Genomic DNA, 27,663 nt, shown 5'->3' with positions numbered 1-27,663 from the left:
TTTGGGTGAGGCATTAAACCAAGACCCTGAGCAGAATTTTCTGTGCCCACTAGCATTGGGCGTCATGGCGGGTGTGAGCAGACAATAGGCCAGGAAGGCCAAAAATTGGTTTCATGACATTGTGAAACCAGTTTGCAATCGTCCGCACCGCCCGTTAATGGCGGGCCATGTTTCCAGCTGCTGTACCTCGGGAACTTCATTGTAATACATCGTCATATCATTGTAAGCCCAGCTTGCTGGAATTATTCCCCACGCTGGATCATCCGAGCACATTGACGTGATTGCATGTTGATGTGTTTGACAACTGAACGTGCACCTGGTGAGCTGCACTTCACTCGAGACTTCGAGGTTAGTTTGCCTACCTGGCTTCGGGCAGCACTCGCAGTCATCAGCGCCAGGCTTCACTGGCAGCACCACATCACTTTCAGGGGGGCTCACAGGCGGGTCCCTACCTACCAGACCAGCCATAAGGCCCGGGTGGCTTTTCAATGGCTGTAGGGCTAGGGCTTGCTTGGGGAAGGGGGAGATGTGGCCTCAGGCAAGGGAAGGGACTGCAGGGTGAGTGTTGTACTGGGGAAGGGGCATATGTGGGGGCACATGTTGTTCTGTGCAAGTGGCCTCAAGATGGTGAAGACTGAGGATGCAGCCTCCAGAGGAGATGAGGCCAGATGGAGATGTGAGGGTGTGTGTGAAAGAGTGAATGGTGATGTCCCTTGAGCTGACAGTGAGTGAGATGCCAGTGAATGTGTGATGGGCTTGTGAGTGTGTGAGTTTAGAGTGATGAGATGGTTGACTTACCCTGGCAGCACGGATGAGATCATTCATCCATTTTCTGCACTGGATGGCCAACCTCTTCTATGCAACATTGGCACTGTCCACCTCTGCCACTGTCTCCCAAGCCAGGGTGGTGACACTGATGGGCCTCCTGCATCAAGAGCGGGGGTAGTGGACATCGCAGTGGGCTCCAACTGTGTCCAGAAGGCATCCTAGGGATGCATCACTGAATCAGGGGGCTGCAGTCTTCTTGCCTTTCGGGGTCATGTTTTCTGTCCTGGGCTGGAAGCACTGAGAGGTGTGCACGTGGCTGCCCTTCACATATGAGCGCCCAGCTTGAGGAAGCGGGGAAGTGACAGCGTGGCAGGTGAATGAGAGCCCACACGCCATCGAAAAGGCATATTTCCCGGGAATGCATGATGAATGAGGCAGGATTGGGACAATACGGCACGAAAAGCCGCCATTGCGTCTGGTGGGTAAAACGTTCCTTTTCCTGGCCGCTACCACACAGTGCAAATCTGGGACAATTCCTCCCCTCCCCAGTCTGCCTGGCCGGGTGGATGTAAAAGATCCCATAACACCACATTACAACAGTGGCTGCACTTCAGAAGTACTTCATTGGTTGTAAAGCACTTTGAGCCAGTACATAAGTTAACTTGATGCATTTTGTGGCAGACATCCACTGAACCAGACCCTGTAAAATGGTATTGACATGCTTTTCCTTTTATTTTCGTGTGTGCACAAGTAATTGAAGGTGGTCAGGCTGGTTGAGAAAGAAGCTTAAAAAATAAATAGAAGCAAAATGTACAAAAGAGAGGAAGTTATGATGAACATTTATAAAACAGTGGTTTGGTCAGAACCGGAGTATTGTGCCCCATTCTGGGCACAGCACTTCAAGAAGGATGTAAAGGTGTTAGACAATAAAAGAAAATGCTGGTAATACTTAATAGATCTGGCAGCATCTATGGATAGAGAAACGGACCTTTCATGAGAACAGGCATTAAAAAGTACCAGCATCCATGGTATTTTTCTTTTGTATGAAGGCCTTAGACAAAGCGCAGAAAAGATTTACAGGAATGGTTCTAGGGATAAGGAACTTCAGTTACATGGATAGACTGGGGAAGCTGGAGCTGTTCTCCTTAGAGTAGAGAAGGTTGAGGGGAGATCTGATAGAAGTGTTCAAAATCATGAGGGATCCAGACTGAGTAGATAGAGAGAAAATGTTCCCTTTGGCAGATGAACCAGAGGACACAGATTTAAGGTAACTGTCAATAGAACCACAGGAGAAATGAGGAAAAACTTTATTACGCAGTGAATGGGTTAAGATCAGGAATGCACTGGCCAAGAGTGTGGTGGAGGCAGATTCAATCACGGCTTTCAAAAGGAAATTAGATAAGTACTTAAAAGGAAAAAATTTGCAGGACAAAGGGTGGGGAGTGGCAAGAACTGGATTGTTCCTGCAGAGAGTTGGCACAGACCCGATGGGTAAATGGCCTCCTCCTGTGCTGTAACCATTCCATGATCCTGTTTAAAACATAGATTCCTCTGAGAAATTATGTCTGGCTTGAAAGAAAGTATTCTAATAGGCCCTAAAATTCTGGACAAGCACCAAATATAGGGCCAAAAGTCACAGGAATGAGACTATGGGCCTTGTTAGAAAATAAATCTCATAACCTCAGTCCTCACATTTTCCTTTAGCTATTTCTAAATTCAACATTGCTGCAAACGACGCTTTTGTAGATTTTGGATTTTACTCCTGCAGTAAAAGTGATAAAATATTCGGGATATTTGTAGCCAAAGTCAAGTTTATTTGCTTGTTTCTTCACACACACCAAGCTATCTGCGTGACTTTCTGTTCCTTTCTCTCTCATTTGCTTATCGAGCTTTCAGTTAAATGCAGTACTGGGCATTCATTTAATGTCTTTCCGAACACGTAAAATGGAGTTGAGCTATCTGTGAACTGATGGGTAGTTTTGAAACCCCCAGTCATGCAGTTTTCACTCCTTGTAATGTGCAGATCTGACCCAGGAATTAAACTACCATTTCCACATTGCTGCAAAGTTTCTCTCTCTTTGAATAATATATTGGAAAGAAGTAATCACTGTTAATTCATTTTGTTTTCTTTTTTTAGACATATGCAGCAATATATTCCCATCAAGTACACAAGCAAAGGTAAATCTTAAATCGGTAAGTTTGAACTCTTTTTGGGACTAGACAAACATATGTAAAAATCAAAGTTGCACTACTGAAAATATAAGTAAAACTCTTGTTCTAAGTTGGTTTTGTGGATAAATGCTGTGAAGCATCCCAGCTTCAATCCTTCCTTGCCTGCCTCATGCGAATAAATGCTGGCTGGGAAGAGGGTGGCGATGTCTTATTAATTACATTGTTAAGATTTAGTGGAAATCACATAGTTAAGGTTTAATGGCAACTGTATTGTTAAACAGGTGATGGGTATTTGTAAACCTACAAATGGGGATAGCTGGAGCACTGGTGTGTTTGAGTAATGTTGACTGTGAAGTAAGTTAATAAACTCGCTCCAGCAAAGAAAGCTGCTGTGCCTTAGCTTTAACTTCACCAATCGGTGTGGATCTAGTTAACAGAGGACTCCAGGTTTCAGGCTCATTTCCCCCCTGTCCACCCCTCACCACTGCTTCACAGAGCAGCCAAATAAAATATAGTAGTCTCAAACCAAGGCCTTCTGTGAAAGAAGGACAGGAGTCTTTCGACCCTAGTTTGGCCTTGTTAGTCTAGTCTATTGCCTGTTTAGGTGCAGTCCTGCTACAACACCACCTGGATTCTCCTGGGGGTCCCTAGCTAACTCCCATGTGTTGTTGGGGATCCCAGTGGGCGTTCAGTCAGTGACAAGGGAACAGAGCTCACCATTGATAGCTGCCATACAGTTTTGTGGACTTTTGAGGGAGAAACTTGCTGTCAGGGCAGGAAACAATGAGGTACTTCAACTAATCTGATTGGAGAATCCTCCCTGAAACATGCAGAATCCAAAGTAGGAGGTATAAAGCAGGAAATGTAAATTGGATTTAAATCATGTATAGAAAATGAAATAAAGATTGGAAAATAAAGATGTAATTGAGAGAGAGTGATAAACAAAACACATATTTTAATTTTTTATTAAATCTCAAACACTTCTGAAAGAATGAGATTCCACATTTGTAAAATTAAATTTTCATGGCCAGCGAGGGTGTTTGGCAGAAATTATGCAGTCAACATGCTAATTAAAAAAAAATCACTCACTCCTGAATCCACCAGCCCCAAATTTTTCCAGTGGGTTTAGAGGGTAAATACCTCTACTTCACGCCATTGCCTATATTTCAATGTCAAGTTTATCAGTGAGGTACCCTTCTGGTGCAGCCTATGGTTTCATTGTGCATGACATACTCCAGAAGCTGCTGTTTGATTTACTCCATAGTAACAGTGAGTGTTGTTAGTCTTACCGTTATTATTAATGCCAATACAGCTCATTGACTCCTGACCAATAATACATAACCAATAATGCGGCCAAGGTAATGGGCAGCTGTCTCATCCTGACCATATAGGTGTATATTAAAGAAAATATGGCACTTAATGTCTAAATTTCATCTCTTTGACAGATGGCTAGCCAAGGTAAAAATATTGCCCCTCCTAAACAGGCTATAGAATAGGTACTTTTCTATCCTGTATTGCCATAATTTGATATGAATCTCAGATGCTTGTAAACAGCCACCACATGGCTTAGTGAGTAGCACTCTCACCTCTGAATGGATAGAAGGCCCATTCCAGAGTCTTGAGCGCATAATCAAGGCTGACACTCCAATGCAGTACTGAGGGAGGTACCGTCTTTTTGACGAGATGTCAAACCAAGGCTTCATCTGACCTCACAAGTGGGTGTGAAAGGTCTCACGGCACAATATCAAAGATAAGCAAGGTGTCCTGGCCAATATTTATCCCTCAACCAGCATCACTGAAAAACAGATTATCTGGTCATTGTCACATTGCTGTTTTCTACATCTTTCTATGCACAACTTGACTGCCCCATTTCCTACATGACAACAGTGATTTACACTTCAAATATACTTCATTCATTATAAAGTGCTTTGTGGTATCATGAGGTCATGAAAAGTGGTAGCTAAATGCAAGTCTTTTTTTTGATACTTTTTAAAAACATTTTTCTCCTTTCAACAGGCATCATGGGAGCGAAACTAACCCACGGAGATGCTGACCATGTTGTCATTGTCGGTGGTGGTTTCGGAGGGATTGCTGCAGCTAAGCAGTTATCATACTACAGGATCCCTTACACGCTGATCGACATAAAGCATGCCTTCCATCACAACATGGGGGCACTTAGAGCATCGGTACAGAAAGGTAAATCAGAGGAAAATAATGATTCCTAAATCTTGACATTTATTGTGGCTATTGTTTGCTGTGGGTTTCAGCAATTTAAAGTCTATCTATATCAGAGCTAAGTAAATACAAATCTGCACTAGAACTAAGAGAAGTGCGAGCCTTTGAGCTCATTATTGCCAAGAGTTGAGTGTTTCTTTTGTAAAGCATCAGCTATTTCAGGCTTTGAAGCTGTACGCACAGCTTTCTGTGTTTCATTGACTGCACATTTTAACACTTTGCTTGTATGTTTCTGTTCCTTGCCCTATCCATGGAAAAAAATGAGTTGGTAACCAAGCTTCTCGTGAATATTTAAGAGCTCCATAAAGTAAAGCCTACCTGCTGAGAACTATAGGATGGAAATTATTCTGGTTTGGAAACATGTGTGATCTATGAATTGCGGAATTTTGGTTTTGGAATTGCGGATGTTGATACTGTGAAATACATTCTAGAGTATTTCACTGTTCAATTAATGTTCTAAAGAGCATTGAGACCATAACGTGCCATCAGCATGATATTAGAAGCAATAATTTATGCCTCATAATTGTTTTTAAGAGTTCATTAATAAACCGTATCCTTGTAATTATAAAGGTAGATGTAATCTACTTGCATTTTCAAAGTTGTTTGATTAAATTCTGCCTGCGAGGCCTCAGATGAAAATTAAGGCTCATGTTCCAGCTTCCTTGTGCATTATACTATTCATAAATAACTGGAAGGTGGCCAGTACTTGTATAACCATATTGTATAAGTTAAGTGACTAGGTGATTGGTCTAGTGGAAATTGACAGCATTCAAATAGATGTGCACAAACTACACAGAAACAATAAAGCATAAGACATGAAATTTAATGTGGTTATAAATGTACCACCAGGTACAGAATGCACGTACACAATGGGTGGAAACACTGACAAATGTAGGAAAGGAAACAAAGTTTAGGTGTGCTTATCACCCACTGATTGAAAGTATTCAGTCAGCGTGTTGGTTTACAACCAAGCTAATCAAATGCTCACATCCACCTCAAAGGCCATTTAAGGAATGGAACTGGATGACCACCTGGCATTGACCTAAGCACCGGAAATGACAACAACCCTGCAAAGTCCTCCTATCTAACACCTGGGGGCTTGTGCCAAAATTCGGAGATCTGTCTCACAGACTAGTCAAGCAATAGCCTGGCACAGTCATACTCATGGAATCATACCTTACAGATAATGTCTCAGACACCATCACTACCATCTCTGGATATGCCCTGTCCTACTGGCAGGACAGACCCAGCAGAGGTGGCAGCACAATGGTATACAGTTGGGAGGGAGCTGTCCTGGGAGTTCTCAATATCAGCTGTGGAGCCCATGAAGCCTCATGGCATCAGGTCAAAGATGGGCAAGGAAGCTTACTGCTGATTATCACGCACCGCGCCCTCTCAGCTGAAGGATCAATGCTCCTCCATGTTGAGCACCACTTGGAGGAAGCACTGTTTGACGCCATTCAAGACTCCTCAGATGGTGAAGCAGTCCATGTCCAAATGCAGCAAGACCTTGGACAATATCCAGGCTTGGGCTGACAAGTGGCAAGTAACATTCGTGCCACACAGATGCTAAGCAATGACCACCTCCAACAAGAGAGAATTTAACCATTGCCCCTTAATATTCAATGGCATTACCATTGCTGAATCCCCCACTATCAACATCCTGGGGGTTACCACAGACCAGAACTGGCTACAAGAGAAGGTCAGAGGCAGAGTGCAGTTCCAACACTCAAGAAGCTTGACACCATTCAGGCCGAATTAGCCTGCTTGATTGCCACCCCATCCACCACCTTCAACATTCACTCCCTCTATCACCAACGCACAGTGGCAGCAGTGTATACTCTCTACAAGATGCACTGCAGGATCTCACCAAAGATCCTTAGACAGCACCTTCCAAACGCACAACCACTACCATCTAGAAGGGCAAGGGCAGCAAACACATGGGAACACCACCAACTGGAAGTTCCCCTCCAAGCCACTCACCATCCTACTTGGAAGTACATCACAGTTCCTTCACTGTTGCTGGGTCAAAATTCTGGAACTCCCTCCCTAAGAGCACTGTGGGTGTACCTACACCATGTGGACTGCAGCGATTCAAGAAGTCAGCTCACCACCACCTTCTCAAGGGCAATTAGGAATGGGCAACAAATGCTGGCCTAGTCAGTGATGCCCACATCCCATGAATGAATTAAAAATAAATGATTAGGCATGCAGAACAACTTTGTTTTTAGTCAAGAAATAACAATCAAAAGTGGTTTTAATCTGGTCATTAAAATCTTATGAAGGGATAGACAATACAGATATAAACAGGACATTGGACTTAGAATATAATTGTGAAATTATCATGCCTTCAATAAGACCTGAAATTAGAAGCAATTTTCATAGCTAGAGGAGTGTACATCTTAAATTAACTTCCAACAAGCAACCAATACTATGTTAATCAATTAATTAAAATGAGGTTGAAGGCTTTTAATTTAAACATAAACTGGAAAATTCGTGAAGGCTTAATCCCAGCAGCTAGGCCTGCTGTGGAACCTGAGTACTGACTAAGGTGGTCAGACGTCCTGGTTTGGCTGGGATAGTCAGATTTCTCTAAGCGTCCCAGTGTCCCAACAGTTTTCTCCAGATTGCTCAGCTGTCCGGGTTTTCAGATCCGCTGAGGCCCCGCCTCCTTTAACCCACCCCTCAAATTCTATCTGGGCAATCAGCGACAACAGGAGATTGACAGAGGTGTTCCCCCCAAACCTCCACCCTCCCCACTCCCCCCAACCCCCCAAACCCCCCACCCCCAACCCCAACCCCCCCATCCACCCACTCCCCCAACTGCAATCAAATCTCCAATTGACAAAGTAGAGATGGGGTCTACAGCCCATTTTATTTTAAATGTGGCTCCGGTCATAACAGTGAATCATACTTCTCATAATTATGGTCTATTAATTCTAATTTGTATAAAACACCAATGCTACTCAGCAACACCCTTAGCATCTGAACTTTGAACCCCCTTTTAAAATGATCCCGTTTAATAAATGAAAATTTGCAAGCAGTCAGGACTGTAATTCTGCACTGTTTGGTCACTCATCCAGTCTCTGTTCCACCCAAAACCCGACCCCCCCCCCAACTCACGCTTCCCTCCTTCAAACTTTAAACCAGGCTTTTTAATGACAATTGACCGTGAAAGGCTCAGTCTGCAAAATACCTTGTATGTGGATTGCAAGTGACTGCTGGAACACTATACCCTCTACAGTGATTTGGAGGTTAACAGCAGTTGATTTGCCCAGTCTCTTGTCAACTATGTAATCTCAGCTGGCAGCAGTGGAATCAGTGATGGAGAAGGACATCTTCTCATGCTTCATAACTGCCATCTTCAATGATTGGGTGTCTTAACAAGGTTGTCAACTCTGGCTGGACATATTCTGGGAGATGTCATTATCATCCCTCCACCAGAATCCTGCCATTGGTCACCCAACATGTCAATTATGAGGGAGCCCTGCCTTCCCAAAGCTTTTCAATGTGCCCAAGTTTTGGCTTTTGAAAATCTGGTCACCCTAGGCCGAAGTTCACGGACTTGGATGGTAGGACTACACAAGCTCGCCTTCAGCAATTTGGGGCCCCATCTGTGGTTCCCCCTGCAAAGGCCCTAGAAACACTGATGGTAATTAGCAGCTCTGGGATGAGGGTCCTGATCGGTCACCTTCCTCATGTAATCTGGGTGCAACTCCCCCACATCTTATTTGCTCCCTAACTTTTAAGTAAGAAATCCAGGCCCTAAACCTGCTCCACATCCTAAAGTGGTTGACCACTTCTTCTGGGATCAGGCTAGTGTTTCCAGTATAACCTGCACCAGTCATACACTGGGTCCCACCTGAGGACTGTATGATGACTCGAATCCCACAGTACCATGCCAGAAATGATGGGAGAAGGCAGTCCCAGTGTCCCAGCCAGCTTCTGGATCTTTCAACCAATTTTCTGTTGGTCTTAGAATGGGAGTCGACTGAAACAGTGGGAAAGCTTTAGGCTCAGGTAATCAGATCCCCGTGGAAACACTAAGCTTCTCAGCATTGGAGTTTTCATCATTAGATGCAATTGCTCCTTAATGATGTCAATTTTAATTTCATATTAACATCCTGGAGTTTTATTGATAATGTTTTGTCAGGGGGGCTAAGACTTCACTCTATATTTTTATAAAATATATAAATATTATCATGACTAATTTATAGAATTTTTAAAAACTGGACAAAGGCTTTAAAATGACTGAAGCCATGGCTGGCTGTGAGTCAAACAAAAGGAACTTTCTGGCATTCAGAACAGCAGCCACTCCGTTATCTCTGAAGGGACACTAATGACCTGGAGACTGCAGAGACCAATTCCAAGGGATTTGTACAAAGGCCATTTATATTTCTGAAGCTAGGCCTGGCCAAAGGTGAAAGGACCCTGAACCCTCTTCTGAAATCTTTCAGTGATTGAAACATTACCAATCTCAAGAATTCAGACTAAGGAATCCTTTGTCCAAGCCAAAATGAAGAGAAGGTATCACATGACACCCCCCCCCCCCCACCCCCCCACCACCGCACCAAGCTGGTGGAAACTGTAATATTGTCTTGTGGAGCTGCAAAGCTCAGACTGCCTATCTAGCAAGCAACAACGCAAGAGCTTGCTGAGTTCTCTGTCCAGAACTCTGTCAAGGTTTAACTCCCTGGCCCCATTGACACAGTTTCTATTGGAACTTCTGAACTCCTGTACCAGCGCCTACAAGACTAATTCATCTCTAAGTGCCTGTACCATTGTGGAAGTCATCTTTACCTGAAAAGTGAATTGTCTAGCATTTTTATAGCATTGGTTTTCACCCTGCCGACTCTGTGAAAGAGTACACTATTGGACTTTGATTCTGGACTCTGGGCTCACGTGAAACAATAAGTCTTATTTTCTCTGTGGTCTTTGCCCTATAAACCTCTGTCTTTCTCTATTCCCCCATCCTTTTATTGTATGAGTGAAAAAGAAGCGACATTGCGCCCTTTCTCTCATGTTTGAATGTGTGTGAATAAACTATCCCTCTCAGTTTACCCTATTTCAAGTTTGCTATGGAGTCGTTATTAGAAATTGGATCACACCAAAACTGAGGGGTTGGGAAAATACGCCAGCGCTTATAAAGCGGGGAAATCAAAATCAAAACACCTTTCTGTTTATGGCTGTTTATGGGTGACGAGAGGAGAAATCAGGTCTGCTTAAATTAAACCCCTCCTATCCGTAACAGTTTTAAGGTCAGGTTGAAATGTCACAGGTATCAATGTTGTCAGACACTTAGCTGTGGATTTTTCACTTGATTTAGACCCTTCCCAATTTATTCCTATGATGACGTGAAGCAGTGTGATGATGTTTAACGACTTTAAAGGCGCTATATATAAATGCGAGTTGTTTTTTGTTTAATTGCGCGTGATTTCTTTTAAGCTGTGACTTTGATGGGTTGAAGGACTTTTCCCCAGTTTGTACTTTGTTTTATTCTTAAATAACTTATTTTTTATAGCATTTTTTTTTAAAATTAGGATTTGCAGCGAAAACGTTTATAGCATATGATGCAACATTCAAAAGCAACTTCAAACAAGGCAAAGTCAGTGATATTGATTTAGAAGAACAGGATGTCATTATGGAGAATGGGGAGGTAAGCACATTAAAAATAAGAATGAGATTTGTGACCTTACAATAATTAATAAGGCAATGTATCAAATATTTTGTTGGCTTTTAAGCTAAATATCACACTTTTCCATTTCAATTAATGTGCCGTCTTTATTATGTTTTCAAGGTCATACATTACTCTCATCTTATTCTGGCAACTGGTAGCACAGGCCCATTTCCGGGAAAATTAATTGAGCCAGTTAGTAGGGACACTGCCATCCAGATGTATGAAGATTTAGTAAAAGAGGTAATGTTGAAGAAGATTGCAGGGAAAAGTTATGTAGACCAGCTAGATTATAAATCTTATACAATGAATCTGATCATGGACTGTGTTTCAGTTATTGAGAGAATCTTCTGTATGATCATCAATGGACGTCCAGCGTCTTCATGCATCCCCCTCAGAGTAATTTTCAATTGCCAGTGACCTGTTTCTCATTTGATAATTGAAGAATAATTCAATTGCCCCATTGATGCCCAACAGGTGCAATTTTCAGGCCAGCCTTTAAATGGATCAACAGGCTGCCTGCTTGTTTCCCATGGGATGCTACTTCAGTATGTGAGTCCTACTCTGGCTGCAGGACTGTGAATGCAATCTTGAGATACAAATGGGTAGAGAGTACAGTGCCACACTGTTAGAGGTGCTGTCTTTCCGATGAGACATTGACAGCTGCCTGCTTGGGTGAATGTCAAAGATCCCATGGCACTATTTTGAAGGAGAGCGAGGGAGTTAAACCCGGTGTCCTGGCAAATATGCATCCCTCAATCAACTTCACAAACAACTGATTATCTGGTTGTTATCTTATTGCTGTTTGTGGGAGTTTGCTGATTGTAAATTAACCACCACGATTCCCACATTACAACACTGACTTCACCTCAAAAAGTGTTTCATTAGCTGGAAAGCGCTTTGAAACGGGCCTGTGGTCATGAAGAGCGCTAGATAAATGCAAGTCTTTCTTTTTACATGCCCTCCATGCATTTGTACCAGGCTTTGAACAGGCCAAACAGTGATCCTTGAAGGGGCTGCTGAAGACTACTCAAAAAATGGACAAAATAATTTAAAATTGTTATTTTTATGGGGACAACAAGGGCATTTAGTTTTGTCAAATTCTGAATAATTTTTATGACGTAAAGGTTTGGCCCGTTGACAGCCCATGCCGTACCCACCTTGGGATTGCCTCCACTGCCACCAGGTCTGTACATCCCCAGTAGGGTTTAAATGAAGCCTGAACCAAAAATAGTTCAGGCCTCTCAATGCCAGCTTGGGGTAGGTGGCATGGACATTTCACACAGGAGGCAATGATTGGCCTCAGTATTTCTCCTGGTATATTGCACTTTGTAGCATCGGTCCTGATTCAGTTGCTAGTGTTCCCGCCTCTGAGACAGATGGTTGTGATTCAAGCCCCACTCCAGATCGAGAGACCATAATCCAGTGCAGTATTGAGGGAGTGCTGCACTGTCAGAGCTGCTGTCTTTTGGATGGGATCTCATAACATCTCATTAAAGCAAGACCCTTCCGGCGGGATGCAAAATCTCCCATGGCACTATTCAAGGAAGAGCGGTGTGGTGGGGAGGGGTGGTGGAGGAGTGCACCCCAGTTTCATGACCAATATTTATACCTCACCCAACGTCACTTTGAAAGATAAGCAATATCTGGTCATTTTCACCTTGCATTTGTGGGATCTTGCTGTGCACAAATTGTGTTTCCTGCATTAAAACAGTGGCTACGCAAAAGTATTTCATTGACTGCAAAGCAAATTTGGGAGGTTCTGAAACCTTGAAAGGTGATGTATAAATGCAAGTTCTTTCTTTTTCTGTTCTATCCAGATTCAGAAAGCTGAAACTATTGTTGTAGTTGGAGGTGGACTTGCGGGCGTTGAGTTAACTGCAGAAATCAGAACAGACTACCCTAACAAAGAGGTACTGTATAAAAGTTTCAGATAGACCTTCTGTTTAATGATTCATTACCTTATATCAGTGGCTGACGTTTCCTCCTGTAAGTGAGCTGATACATTTGCATGCCTTAGTTTAGAAGGTGCTATCTTCAGCATTTGATTAACATAGTGACATTTTAAAAACATAGGTCTATTTTTCACCTCTTCCCTGTTGGTTTCAGTGCAGAGCGAGTGAGAAAGCCTTATTATAGATTAAAACCTTAATCCAGGCTTTGATGATGACAGACTTCTGGTGGGATAAGCCATGTTCACTTTTTATTCCATGCATTTCACATACCTAAGAACAGAAGCTTATTTGTTCTGTCCCATCTAAATTAGCATGCTCAATATTAATGGGAAAAGTATGATATTATCATATAGCACAACAGGAACAACAGGGGGAAGTTTAACTGGAAGTAGGATTCAGGCAGGCAGTGGTATGGGCAAGCTAACTAAAGCTAACTGATGTTAATTCTTGGGTGTCTTCTGTAAGCCACTAGTCAGCTATCCACCTGAAGTGGCACCTAGGTACCAGGTGGGAGTGGTTGCTTGGCAGCAGGAGGCAGGAGCCAGCACCAAAGGAAAGTTAAGAGCAAGGAGTTTTGGGAGAGTTTCACGGGAGAGAGAATGTGAATTCAGGGCAGGACAGTGCTAAACTTTCCTTGTGAGCTCTAGAGAAGCACTCCTGTTCCTCCAAGCCTGACAAAGAAATATAAAAGAGAACAGATCTTAAATAGTCTCCTTTGGTCCAGAATCCTCTTCTGACTCTTTACACTTGGCCTGAAAGCCACACGACTTCCACACACGAGACAGAGTTAAATTTGCAGTTGGGGCCCAGATTATGTCATCAGACCTCAATCGATAGATATGCTTCAAAAAGGACCCATTGGTTTCAGGTCAGTGTGTTTGCTCCCTACTCAGAAACAGGTTAAAATGGAAGATGGCAGGATCCAGGTAAGACATCAACAGGTAAGTCACTGATTTTAACTGCCCACTACTCAATCTCCATCGATCTGGTAGGGTTAGGTTCGTACCACTTACATAAAAATTATAAATTACTCATGCTGAACTAGCCTAATTCTTCGACTTCCTTCTTTGTGGCAGTTACTGTGAGACAATGCTTCCAGGAGTTCGGAATGTGATATGTGCCTCTGTTGAATCATCCATGTTCCAAACACCCAAATAGATGTCCAGATATTAGTTGTGTAGAGCCCTGACAATGGATTCAGGCTGCATTGAATCCATCATTGTCACATCAATGCAAAGCTTTTAAACTCACTCTTATTCTCTACTTGCCTCCAGCAGTTAAAATATCTTAGTTTTGATCATTCGGTTCATTGCCATCAACATCGAGTTTGATGAAATGGTTTTCTGTTTCCAATCCATTTCCAATTGTAAGTTTTAATTGTTTCATTCTGGCATTAAAGTAAGCAACAATGGACATTTAGTATTAGGCCACTGCTGCTTTCCCATGGTGTCAACTTATGGCACCATGAGTGGATTTTATGGAATATAGACCATTAGCTCTGTAAGCCTGACAAGAACAGCAGCACTGCTTAGCACAGAGCTGCCAACTCCGAAACTATTTTTGCCTCTTGACAGCTTCAGCACAGATGTAGTCAGTGTGAATGTTCTTTGACTTTCTTGTGCCATATGTTCCACATTATGACACCAAGTATACGATCATAAAAAGCTTCAGTATGCAAAGTGATTGCAGGCTGCTTTTTGAGAAGACACCTGCTGCTGCGGGTGACCAGCTCTGCTTTCCAGGTGGTTTACTTTCCTTGTACATTTCCTTGTAATCTCTTGCAGGCATTGAAACACGGGGTGAAGTCCCATCAATACCAAGGCTCACACCTCCACCATTTGCTGGTGCACAAACTCATTAACATAGAAACATAGAAAATAGGAGCAGGAGTAAGCCATTTGGCCCTTCGAGCCTGCTCCGCCATTTATTATGATCATGGCTGATCATTCAACTCAGTAGCCTGCTCCCGCTTTCTCCCCGTATCCTTTGATCCCGTTCTCCCCAACAGCTATATCTAACTCCTTCTTGAAAACATGCAATGTTTTGGCCTCAACTTAAATTAAAGAGTTTATTACTAAATGTCCAGGTCCGAGTTTGTGTTCTGGGGTAAGCCATCATTTCACCTCAGAGCTTTCATAAAACAATGCACATGGTTAATATTTAACTGAGCATTCTATATACTTCATCAGAATGAGGACTACCTAAAATACCAGTGAAATCTTACGCTTGTGAAATCAAAGCTTTGATGTAGAGAAGTGTAACTGATGTTTTATCACAATTGCAGTTGCCTGAGCTGGTCGGGTTTACAATGGTTCTGGGACAAGCTCTTCTAGATAACCATTAAAGGGGAAACTTGGATGGGAACCTGTCTTTCTAAAAGTAGTTCCATGTAACATGGAATTCTTCCTGAAACAAGAACCCCCATTTCAAAAGGCTTGTCTTTTTGTGTGAGGGTGTCACTCCATCTCCATTTAAGAAAAACCGGCTTATTTTGGTCCAAGTGTTAAGACTTGGTAATGGTAAATTTTATAAATCTCTGCCCTGCAGAGTTTAATCTAACAAAAAAAAAATCCCTTCTGATGGGTAAGTGTAATTCCTCCTCACTCTCACGCCACCAATCCAAACCCAGCAGCAGATATGGACTGAGAGACCTGCTCCCCTGTCAGCTCCACGGCTTCCAGCTCTGCCTCTGTCAGCAGACGAATCTCCACTACTGCACCTCCTGCCTTGGACTTCTCCCTGGCATTCTGGATCCTTTTGTCCTACAAGCATAAGGGGAGGAAAGGTGAAGTATCCAGTGATGCCGAGGAGAATCCCTTACTGCCAGATTGCTCCATGGTCCCATGAGATGTCAGCTGATCCAGCTGCCCTTCCAATCCTCATACTCTCAGGAAATCTGGCTGAGGCACAGAGGAAGGTGCAGTTTCCAGTGACGCACACACATACAGCCTGTGCAACAACAGAAGCTGGTGAGAGGGAACATTTTACACCTCAACACCCATCCTAGCCTTTAACCATTCAGTGACGTCACTTTTCCCACCCACCTTTCATCCACTTCTGGACAATATGAAACTCAAACTCACCCTTGCAGTGCAGAGGAGGTCATTTATCTATTCTCAACACTGAACCCAGCCCCTGGGATGGAACCCACAGCTGCTTACCTCCTCGGCAACCTCCGTCCAGGCTGCCTTGGTCATTCATGATGGGCTTTTGCAGCCATCAACTGGAAATAGGATGGCTCTGTGTCTCCAAATAGTGAGGAGGAGATTGTACAGTGAGCTCTCGCTGAGCTGTGGGGCGATGCACTGGGTGGATTATGACATCTCTGAACACAAGCTGATTCTATTGATGATGCCAGCTGAACTTTTATGAAGATAGAGATTTTTTTTTTCTATCTGGGCCCTCAAAAGTTTTCTGTAGCGATCTTCACACATTTGACAATGCCGGCCAGTTCAATTGCAATCCTCCCTCAGAAAGACTACGTGCAGAATTTCAGTTGTCAAACAGGGCCTCCTGCCCTTTAACTGTGGTGCCTTCTCCTGTGAGGGAATCAGGTGACACGTTCCCCCTGACATGACAGCCACCACCAAACCCCCCCCACCATGTGATCCAGTAACAAACCCGCCTCACACATATTCATGAGCTTGCCGCCACATGATTGGGTTCAAGTAGCCGTATTCTTCCTGCACCAGATCCCTGACAATTTCTGCGCCAGTGTCATGACGGTGAGACTAAACCGAGCCCAGGGTATCAATAGACACATTTCTGGACATTTGTTCAGTTGCAGTATTTTTCATCCATGTTTTTGCTAAGTCATGTCCCATTCATGCATTTTAGTTTTAATCAATTCCCTCTCTGAACTACAAACTGAAGCAATCATATTCCTTTCAGCTTCAATACCCCCAAGTATGGTGCATCCCTGGAGGGATGGAGAGGTCATTTATGACACTGTGTGGTTCTGGTGCAATATTAAGGGAAAAGCAGTGATATCTGTCAGTGGTTGAATACCCTGCCAATCCTCACTGTCAAAATTCATCACATAAATAAGGTCCAGTGACTGAGATACAGAGAACATTTGACACTTGTGAACTCATACATATCTCTTCATCTGCTGAAATGGTCTTCAGAGGAAGAAGAAACGTATGGAAATTGGCATTAGAAAAAGGGATAGGATGTATTCCTTTAAAAATGTATAACTATTCCATTAACCATCAATAAATCTTTCAGGCACAGAATTCCTCTCCTCCCTAACGTGTGCTACTCTATTTACTTAGATATGCAACTTAGTTCAGTTCATAATATACATACAAAAGAACAGGAGAAAATTCTGAGCATTGTTTGAGCTTCTAATGTGTTAAACTTCAGGGTGTAATTTTCCTTATGTTTTAGTTTTAGTGCAGTGATTAATGCTTTTGTGTTGAATTCCTGTCTGCATGATTATAGCAGTCATTAACCTTAATTCAAATAACAGGCAGGAACTTAATGTAAATCCATTAACCAATAGGCTAGACGCACCACAGACAACTAAACTGGTTAATGTTTACAGAACTCACATAATCCTCTTTTTGTTGTTTTTCAGGTAACCTTGATTCATTCAACTTATGTTCTAGGTGACTCTGAGGTTTTACCTAGTGTAAGACGTGGAGTAAAGGAAATTCTTATCAGTAAAGGTGCTCACCTTCTATTAGGTAACGTCACATTAGTCAGCAATACTTACTGTAGGAATGAGGCTGCTAATTTGGGGAATTGTTAAATTGGGTTGTGTGAAGGCAGTATTGAAATGTAACTGTTTTGTCATAATCTGAGGTGTACTATTTTATTTGGTTCACTATAGTTGTAGAAAATGTTTTGCGAAAAAAATATTTTTCTGTGGAATTTGTTTTTCCCTCTGTTTCAATAGAATTTTTTTTCCTATATTTCATCTGTACCATTCCCCTTTTCAAACTGAGACATTTATTTAAATAAGAAAAGGTTAATTTCCTTCAATGTTAGAGGAAATTAAATCCTGAAGTTTAACACACTATAATTTGTTAGATTCCCCAGCGAAATGCTCTTAATTTATTTCTGTCTTTTGCTGCGTAATTTATGAATGAAAATAATTTGGTGTATCTAAGTAAGCAGAATAGCACACTTTAGGAAAAGAGAGGAATGTGGGGTTTAATGATCTACTGATGGTTAAAGAAATGGCAAAAATGTTAAAGAAATAAATCTTGTTCAATTTATTTTGCCCTGTAATTCAGAGGGCTCTGTGTTCAATAGCTATTCTCCTCTTTGTAAATTTGTTTTAGGGCAGGAAGATGCAGGATACTGAACCATGAAATTCTATACACAATCCCCTCAAATGCAGTTAGTCGCTGTATTATTCTAAAGCTAGTTTTGATCCAGTTGGTTTGGACTGCGCCATGTACTTCGCTTGTCCAAGAAGAATGATGAATGACAGTTTCCATGTCTCTACCAGTGGTATTCTTAAAGTTGGCCAACTGTATGTATGTGACGACAAACCAAGGCTGATTCTACCTCGCTTTCTTTCCCTCCTTATAGGGAAATAACAGTCTGCACCCTGTTCTTGCAGGAACACTCAACTGATGAAGTGTAGTCTTCATGAAGACTACACTCCTTGACACAGAACTACCACACATCCCAACAATAACCCTCATCTTGTACTGGTTCGGGAATGGTTGTGAGAAGCAAGATTTGTCTGATAATCTGATGGCATATTTTGTGTTTTGTTCTTTTTCAAAAGGACAGAAAGTCAATAACCTGGAAGAACTAACTGTGAATAAGGCACAGAAAGACATGAAAGTACTGACAAACAAGGGACAAGAGATTACAACAGATATGGTCATTTGCTGTACAGGAATAAGGGTTAATTCCTCTGCGTATGCCAACGCCCTCAGTAAGTTTGACCTATGATACATCGTAGTTTGTAAAAGTTCTCAATTTTCCTGTGGCACGGGCTGTGCTGAATCTCTGTTCTTTATTTCATGTGATGCACAGTCCATTTTCATTTGCAAAGCATTGGCTGAATATTACTGTTAAAATAAAGAGTCTTAGCTGCATGGGACTTGCACTTATGCCATAACCACATGAGAGGAATTGATCCATCAAAATCTCTGCAGCTCTGAACTATAAAAAAGGTAACTTCGTCAAACATTAGTGGTTTCTCTACTTAATATCAGCAGAATTTCACCTGTGTAATTTTATTTTGCTTTTAAATTTACCTTTCGAGATTCCCATGAGTTTTACATATGTCATGCAAATATCGAACTATCACATATCCATTTTTTTTTTCTCAACCTATCAGCAACTTTGATGCTTTTCAAATTCCCACAATTAATTATCAAGCGAAGTTGAGGAGGCACAGAATATTATTGGACTGCATGCGCACACTGGGTAGAACTTCACGGCCCTGTCAGGGTGGGGACAGGGCCAGAAAACACGGCAAGCCGTTCAAATGTCCACTGACTTCAGCGGGACTGGAAAATCCCGCCAGCAGGAGGGGTCGCAACATTCCGTCCACAGACAAAGAATGTGACTTCTTCCTTCGGATATCTTAGTGAGATCAGAGAAAATAAATATGGGCACCTTGGTGGTAGAACAGAAGAAATCATGACGGGGTTATGGAAAGAAGTGAAACGAATATTTTGGAATTAGCGGTACAAGACATAGAGAATGTACTGGAAATTGTGGGAAATCAGGGGTCTAATGAGAGTGAGGAGCTTAAAATCATTAACTTTAGTGATGAAAAATTACTGGAATAATCAATGGCACTTAAAACTGACCTGAAGGCCTCAATCCTAGGATTTTAAGAGATGGTTGTAGAGATATTGGATATATCGGCCAGAATTTTCCAGCCCTGTTGGCATCAGGCATCATGGCGGGCGAGGGGGAGTGGGCAATATAGCAAGAAGGCCAAAAATCAGTTTCATGCCGGTGTGAAAGCACAGTGGGATCATACGATGGTGTCCACCATGGCCAATCTGGCTGGAGGCCAGTGTGAATCCGCTTTGCATCCCACTAATGGGATGCAAAGTAAGGCCTGACCAGAATCATCCCCCAACTTCAGACTTACCGTTACACCGGAGGGAAAACACGCTGGCCTAGAACACGTCTGGACAAGTGTGACGTGCAGAAGTCAGGGCCTTAGGGCCTTGCTCAGATCGCGAACATCCAAGGAGCAGAAGATGCTGGAGCCCTACAGCTACCAGACCCTGGAGGAACACATGCATCGCATGATGGGTGGATTCTCATGGACATGGCTTCACCACGAAGGAGCTCACGGAAGGTGGGAGGTCTCCTTTGATGTCTCGGGTCTGCTTTGGAACATCATGGTCTTGGCCATGGGCTGGTACAGGTGATTGGCGAGGGGGGGGAAGAGGAAGGTACAGCTGTGAGTGGGAGAGGAAGGTGTATTGGGATGAGGGAGGGGAGTGGGAGAGGAAGATCTAGGTTTGACTGGGAAAGGAAAGTGTACTGGGGGAGGTGAGGTTGTGGAGGGGAACAAGGGTGTTGTAGAGGTGAGGTTGGGAGATGGGGGATGAAGGTGTCAGATGGGTGAGGTTGGAGGATGAAGGTGTCTGAGGGGGTGAGGTTGGGAGGGGGGAGGAAGGAGTGTGGGAGGAGGAGGGTGTAACGAAAGAATGCGGCAAGTGGGTGTAAAGGGGGAGGAAGGTGTAAGGGAAAGAGTTCGGAGGGGGGGAAAGAGTCCATGGGGAGGAAGGAACTCAGGTGGAGGAAGGAGTTCAGAGGGGGAAGGAGTCCGGGGTGGGGAGGAAGGTATTCAGAGGGAGGAGGGAGTAAGGGTGGAGGAGGGAGTAAGGGTTGAGGAGGGAGTTGGGGGGATGTATGTCAGGTGAATGTGCAAGCTAGGGTTCTGCAGAGTCAATAACTGCTTCGTGGGAAGCAAACTGAGGGTGGGCATGGAAGGAGGGATCGATGAGTATGAGAGGGGGCAGAGGGAGCCGGAAGGTGAGGGTGCATTGGTAGCAGTGTAAGGGATGGTGAATGTGGTTGATGGGGACTCAGAGGCAGACACAGACTCTGGGGGTGGGGAGGAGGAGGTCGGGGAGGTCAATGCGGATGGGGAAGGGATTCTCAGGAAGGTAGGGGATGTGCATGTTCACCTGGACATCCTGGTTCGGTTGGTAGATGACAGTCAGGAGGTGGAAGGTGATGCCAGGTGATGGGAGAAAGGACATGGGTGACTTGGGGAGGGGAAAAGACAGGGGAGTTGAACAAAAATGTGCCTACAACCATCATAGAGTCAAACCTCTACCACCTGGAAGAACAAGCGGGGCCTGTGCATATTAGGTGCCCTAGGCAAACCTTCAGCCTTGCGCACCCCCTCCCCCCACATTAACTTTATAAAATGAATACAGTAAAATGGGACTAACGCTTGTTCCCTGTCAGTCCCAGTCTGACACAACAGCTAATAGTTGTCAAACTCACGGGTGGCTGTTAGTAACAGCCTTGCCTCGCTCTGGTCTCAGCCTCCCACTGTTCTGCAACACCATGTTCCTTTGGTGCTGCTCACTAGATTTCACGCACCCCAGCACCTCTTGTGAGATTTCAACACTCACATCACCACAAGATCACCCAGGAGTTGAAAATGGTTGAAAATGTGGATCTCTCAGCACAAGGGGCGACAGAGAGCGGGAAAGGGGGGGAAACTGTGATTGGAAGATCAGTGAGCACGTGTGGAAGGGGGCAAGGAAAGGGAAAGCTATGATTGGATGGTCAGCAAGCATGTGGAGGGAAACGGGAGGCTGTGATTGGATGGTCAGCGAAACCTTGGGGTAGGTGCGGAGCAGGGAAAGAAGAAGCTGGTATTGGTGGACCAGTGAGCACGGAGGGGAAGGGGTTGCTGCCATTGGAGGGTTAATGAGCATGCGGGGGATGGGCGGGAACAAGGAAGAGGTGCTTCAGAAAATTCCAGAGTTTTGGATTCATCTGTGGAAACTTTGGGCACTCACAGAAAGTTTCTCATATCATTTTAAAGCTCAATGTAGTTTCAGTTCAGTTTTTTGCTACACCACAAATTTTGCTGCCCTTTGCAACTTTTTAGTTTGCATAGTAGTTGCACCAGCCCTGAGAATAAAGACAGGAGGCGCATGGGATCACCACCCCCTGCAAGTTCCCCTCCAAGTCGCACCCTTTCCTGACGCGGGACTACATCACCATTCCTTCACTGTCGCTGGGTCAAAATTCTGGAACTCCCTCCCTAATAACACTGGCTGTACCTACACCACATAAACCACAACGGGTCAAGAAGGCAGCTCACCACCACTTTCTCAAGGGCAGTTAGGGGTGGGCAGCAAATGCTGGGCTTGTCACATTCTATGGTCACATTCCACGAAGGAATGTTTGAAAAGTTACAGTCTTGAAACTGATTCTGCTTGTGCTTCGATATTTTATTGAGACATTCCACAGCCGCACTACATTTATTTTTTGTTATTTTTACGTGTAAAGGACCTTGGCCCATTTTTGGATATTTACAGCTGATGCAGCACACTTGGTTGCAGACCCAAGAGAGTCACTCCCCTCCCCCCCACCCCCACACCCCTCCCCCCTCCCCAACCAGCATGTTTACAGGTGAAATGTTGTCATAACCATCAGGGTCTATAGGCCCTGTGAATGGAGTTGGTTGTGCGATTCTTTTTGTTTTCTTTTTGTTTTAACAGAAGATAAACTCAATGAACATGATGCAATAATAGTCAATGAACATCTGAATGTGAAGGGAATGAAGATTGTTTTTGCAATAGGGGACTGTGCAAATGTGAACGAGCATAAATCTGCCTACACTGCTGAATTCCAAGCAATTGCATGTGTGAAAAATATCATCCATAGCCTTAGAGACGAACCTATGGAACCATACAAACCAGGTAAACATGCTGCAAACACAAAGCTTAGGACGGTGCACGCTTGATGGTTCAATACCAACATTTTGTATTTATATAGTGCCTTTAATGTAGTAAAACACCCAAAGCATTTCACAGAAGTGTAAACAGACAATATTTGCCAAAACAAAAACAGAAATACCTGGAAAAACTCAGCAGGTCTGGCAGCATTGGCGGAGAAGAGTAAAGTTGACGTTTCGAGTCCTCATGACCCTTCAACAGAACTAAGTAGAAATAGGAAAGGGGTGAAATATAAGCTGGTTTAAGGAGGGGGGGGGTGGGGAAGAAGGAGTGGGGGGTTGTTGGGACAAGCAAGCAGTGATAGGAGCAGATAACCAAAAGATGTCACAGACAAAAGGGTCAAAGAGGTGTTGAAGGTGGTGATATTATCTAAAAGAATGTGCTAATTAAAAATGGAGAGCAGGACAAGCAAGGTAGCTCTAGTGGGGGTGGGGTGAAATAAATCATGGGTGGAATACATTTAAAAATAATGGAAATAGGTGGGAAAAGAAAAATCTATATAAATTATTGGAAAAAACAAAAGGGAGGGGGAAGAAACGGAAAGTGGATGGGGATGGAGGAGGGAGTTCAAGATCTAAAGTTGTTGAACTCAATATTCAGTCCGGAAGGCTGTAAAGTGCCTAGTCGGAAGATGAGGTGCTGTTCCTCCAGTTTGCGTTGAGCTTCACTGGAACAATGCAGCAAGCCAAGGACAGACATGTGGGCAAGAGAGCAGGGTGGAATGTTAAAATGGCAAGCGACAGGGAGGTCTGGGTAATGCTTGCGGACAGACCGAAGGTGTTCTGCAAAGCAGTCACCCAGTCTGCATTTGGTCTCTCCAATGTAGAGGGAACCGCATTGGGAGCAACGAATGCAGTAGACAACTACTTGTCATTATTAGCACATTCTTTTAGATAATATCACCACCTTCAACACTTCTTTGTTCTTTTGTCTGTGACATCTTTTCGTCAACTTTGCTCTTCTCCGCTGATGCTGCCAGACCTGCTGAGTTTTTCCAGGTATTTCTGTTTTTGTTTTGGATTTCCAGCATTTGCAGTTTTTTGTTTTCATTTTTAGACAATATTTGCCACTGAGCCACATAAGGAGACATTAGGACCGGTGATGGTTTTAAGGAGCATCTTAAAGGAGGAGAGGCTTAGGGAGGAAATTCCAGAGCTTAGGGTCCAGGCAGCTGAAGGCATGATGGGGTGACTAAAACCGGGTATGCTCAAGAGACCAGGACAGGAGTAGCCCTGAGATATCAGAGGATTGTAGGACTGGAGGAGATTACAGAGGTAGGGAGAGGCAAGGCTATGAAGGACCAATCCAAACATCACCACATCGGGAACCAATGTAGGTCAGTGAACACAAGGGTGATGGACGAATGGAACTTGGTGTGAGTTAGGATATGGGGAGCAGAGTCAAGTTAATGGAGGCTGGAATTGTGAACTCAAGTCATGAGGTAAAAAAGGCCTGGACGGTTTCAACAGCAGTAGAGCTGAGGGAGGAATGGAGACAATACTCGTGTGGTGGAGGAAAGTGAACTGCCCACTGTGGAACCAAGCCATAATGACTGGAAAGCTCCAGTCTGAATTCCTCTTCTGTGCTGGATTTATTTAATTGTTTTTTTTCAAGAGCCATAAACGTGACCTAGGTTAGGAAAGAAAATTCCTCCTCCTGATCACTACTTCGCAATCTCTCGCTGGAAAGCGTGAATAGGCTTGGAGTCCTCTCTGGTCCCTTAGTAGAGTCACATAGACAGCCAGTCTTCCATGTCCAAGCTTACATAGGAACGGTAGCCAATTGGACACAGTATCAGAGGGTTGCCAAAGTAGAGAGAGTCATTGCCCACCATTGGGAGGGGAGGGCCGAACTGGATGGGAGAATGTTAAACAGAAAGGTTTTATTCGAGAAACAAGACACCAGCCCAATCGTACAGTTATCATCAGCTCTGCAAGGAATGAGTACTGTGGTCATCATGGGCATGCTACAGCAAAACATTCTTTCAATTGTCCTCAGTTCATAGTTCATAGTTTTAGGCCCATGCTTTGTGATCTACAAGAGGCTGAAAGTAGGTAAACTGCACAATTCCAAGTCTCATAATAGTATACAATGGGCAGGATTTTTAGGCATGGATGGGGGCAAGCATAGAGGTGGGCAGACATGAAACATCATCGTCAGTTTGCCTGCACCATCCCACCCCTGGGCTATTTTCCCACAGATGGGATGGTGGGGGGGCAGCAGGGCAACCAGACCACAAGTGGTGGGTAGCCAATGAAGGCCCTATAAAGGCCTATCAAGGCCAATTGTCAGAAACTGACTGGAATTTTCAAGACAGCCCTGGTGACATGAAGGAACAGACCAGCTGCCAGTAGGTGGCCGCCTGGACCAGACCAGGGAACCCGTGCTCCAGGCTAGGCTTTGAGGCCCTTCTCATCTACCGGATTTCAGCTGCAGTCTACCCGGCGGAGAGCTTCCCCCTACACTATGGTAGCCCGGCTGCTGAGGGCATTTTTTTATTTCACATTTTAAAAAGGGGGCACCCCCATCTTATGGCACCCTCTCCCTTACTTACCTGAAAAGACAGCCAAGTGCTTTTTCAGTCCTGGAGGTCCTTCTATTGGTGCTCTAGATTCGAGGGCCCACTGACCATCATTAATTGGATGGTGAGCCTGCTCTCTGGCCATTAATTGGTCAATTTGGGGAAAATCACAGCTGGATGACTGTTGCCCTCACACTCCTGGGTTCTGATCCCCATTTGACCCTGACATCAGTTTCCTAACGCCCACAAAGAAAATCCTGCCCAACATGTTCGAACAATAAATCATATGGATTGCAGTTAAGGATGTTCTTTCTTTTCAGTACATAGAGAGAATATAAAGAAGGACTTTGGCCCTATGATAGTGAGTCTATCCTTTAAAATCTGGCATGTGGGTTTGAATCCACCTCCATTATATTGGATGAAAGTCTCCATCTGACAATTGAAAAGATCCTCAGTGATCTTGATAAAAGCAAAATACTGCGGATGCTGGAAATCTGAAACAAAAATAGAAAACGCTGGAAAAACTCAGCAGGTCTGACAGCATCTGCGGAGAGAAAGACAGAGTTAACATTTCGAGTCCGTATGACTCTTCTTTGGAGCTGATCAGTGATCTTGACTCTAGTGTTGTACAAGAGTCATAATTCACTGATATCGATTACTGGTTATGGCCGGAATTTTCCAGCCCCTCACACTGGCCGGATCTTCCGGTCACGCCGATGTGAGCAGAGATTTCAATGGCTCCCCAGCCACGCTGGAGGGGAACCAGTCACAGCAGGGCTGGAAAATTCCGGCCTACCTTACTGAACTAAAGAGGCCAAAAGCAGACTTCCCAACCTGAAGAAACCTTCATGAGGGTGCTCAAGGCAAGGTGAACCTACACTGTCTGGGGATTGAAAGACCTCGTAGGAGCTTTGTCACGTCAAACACCTTCTGTCTCTTCTGTTTGTACAAAATGTTAAAATTACATAAAGCCAAAGCATGTAAAAATGGTCAGAAATAAGTGTATCATCCTCAGAATAGAAATGGGTTGGCCATACAAATCAGTGGGAAATGAAATGATGATGCCACACTGGGGCAGGAGGGGATACTTTTGTGATTGGCAATAAAGGAATCGTGGGAGAAGATTTCCTTTACCTGCTTGAAGAAGATATACCAACCTCTTCCTTCTAAATTATCTTTATCTTGCATCTTCCTGTGCAAATGATTTGACAATGCTGAAAGTTGACTGTGTTTCAACTGTAGAAAAATCACCACAAATAGTACCAACATCTGTCATATGTTGTTGAGCACAAAATTTCGAAAGGCCTTGAATCAAAATGACTTCTCTTCACCCAAAATTTGAATGTCACTTGACGTCAGGAAACATTCTGCATTTCATCCATCATCCGTTTAATTTTTTTGCTTAAGTCTTTCCAACCTTACCAAAGTGTTCATAATGCATATAAAATATTTTTTTAAAAATTGGACAACGTAAATAATTTATTCCCTGATTTGAGTGACCAATGATAATTTTTATCATTTATCTTAGGTGCTCCTTATATGTTAGTGACAATGGGCCGGAATGATGGCGTTGGCCAGATGTGTGGCTGCAATGTTGGGAGGTTAATCGTGACTTACGTCAAAAGCAAGGACCTACTGGTTAAGACAAGCTGGAAAAAGATGGGCCAACGGATGCCACACTGACGAAGTTTAATTCCCACAGTATATAATTATATTCTCCCTTTCAATAGTGTCTCATTCAATGACCCAGTGCCTAATGTCTATATCCCTTTTTGAATCCTTTTAATTTCTATATATACTTTTAAAGTTTGTGTTTTATAATAAAAGTCAGGGATAATTGGGCCAGAGCATGTGGGCATAATTCTGTGCTTATTTTAAAGCCATAGATTTGTCCTGACTTTAATTTATATTTTTTATAGTTAAATAGTAAAACTGTACAGTTTGGGAAGCAGGATGAAGTTGCACTGGAGTTGCTACTGACAAACTGCATTGATACCACCGGTAGCAGAATCCAATTACAGTATGAGAAGATACCATTGTGAGCATGGACATAGATTGGAAAAAAGTGATACAGAAGGGACCAACATGCAACTGCATTTTGTAAACAGGAAATATGTGAAAATGCAAGATTTTTAATGTATTATGGATGCAGAGGCAAGGTATTGAAGCATCAATGATGTAGACTGCTGGAACCTATTTCAATCTCCCACTTCACACAGCCCCTGTGTTGCCTATATATAGTGCCTCCTGTAGAGGTAAGAGTGATTAGAAAGGGAAAGTTGCCTTTCTTTTTGTATACCCCTGGAGAACTGACATATTCTATATCTACCTAGGGCAAGCAGGGACTTGGCTTAACATCTCAGCTGAAAGACGGTATCTCAGGCTGGGTGGTATTCCTTTGGCACTGCACTGAAGCGTCAG

At 43.5% G+C, this 27,663-nt stretch overlaps 1 protein-coding gene across 1 annotated transcript; it reads left to right on the top strand.

Moving 5' to 3' along the window:
- Nucleotides 1-4,961: 4,961 nt before the first annotated feature.
- LOC144668709 (ferroptosis suppressor protein 1-like) lies at nucleotides 4,962-27,351 on the top strand. The gene is made up of 8 exons (XM_078531044.1): nucleotides 4,962-5,136; nucleotides 10,716-10,831; nucleotides 10,973-11,092; nucleotides 12,670-12,762; nucleotides 17,384-17,492; nucleotides 18,548-18,700; nucleotides 22,485-22,685; nucleotides 26,771-27,351. The coding sequence occupies exons 1-8, from the start codon at nucleotides 4,962-4,964 to the stop codon at nucleotides 26,923-26,925; spliced, it is 1,122 nt and encodes a 373-aa protein (XP_078387170.1). The 3' UTR covers nucleotides 26,926-27,351.
- The last annotated feature ends 312 nt before the right edge of the window (nucleotides 27,352-27,663 follow it).

The sequence above is a fragment of the Cetorhinus maximus genome, chromosome 27 (genome assembly GCF_964194155.1).
Source record: "Cetorhinus maximus chromosome 27, sCetMax3.hap1.1, whole genome shotgun sequence".
Taxonomy (NCBI): domain Eukaryota; kingdom Metazoa; phylum Chordata; class Chondrichthyes; order Lamniformes; family Cetorhinidae; genus Cetorhinus; species Cetorhinus maximus.
Note: the sequence above shows the minus strand (reverse complement) of the source record. Positions and strands in the feature narration are given on the sequence as shown.

Bases quoted from the DNA above. Each gene is read 5' to 3' on its own strand.
- LOC144668709 (XM_078531044.1), top strand. From the start codon at position 4,962: ATGGGAGCGAAACTAACCCACGGAGATGCTGACCATGTTGTCATTGTC. The intron at 10,832-10,972 runs GTAAGCACATTA...TATGTTTTCAAG, and splicing joins TCATTATGGAGAATGGGGAG to GTCATACATTACTCTCATCT. The intron at 22,686-26,770 runs GTAAACATGCTG...CATTTATCTTAG, and splicing joins TATGGAACCATACAAACCAG to GTGCTCCTTATATGTTAGTG.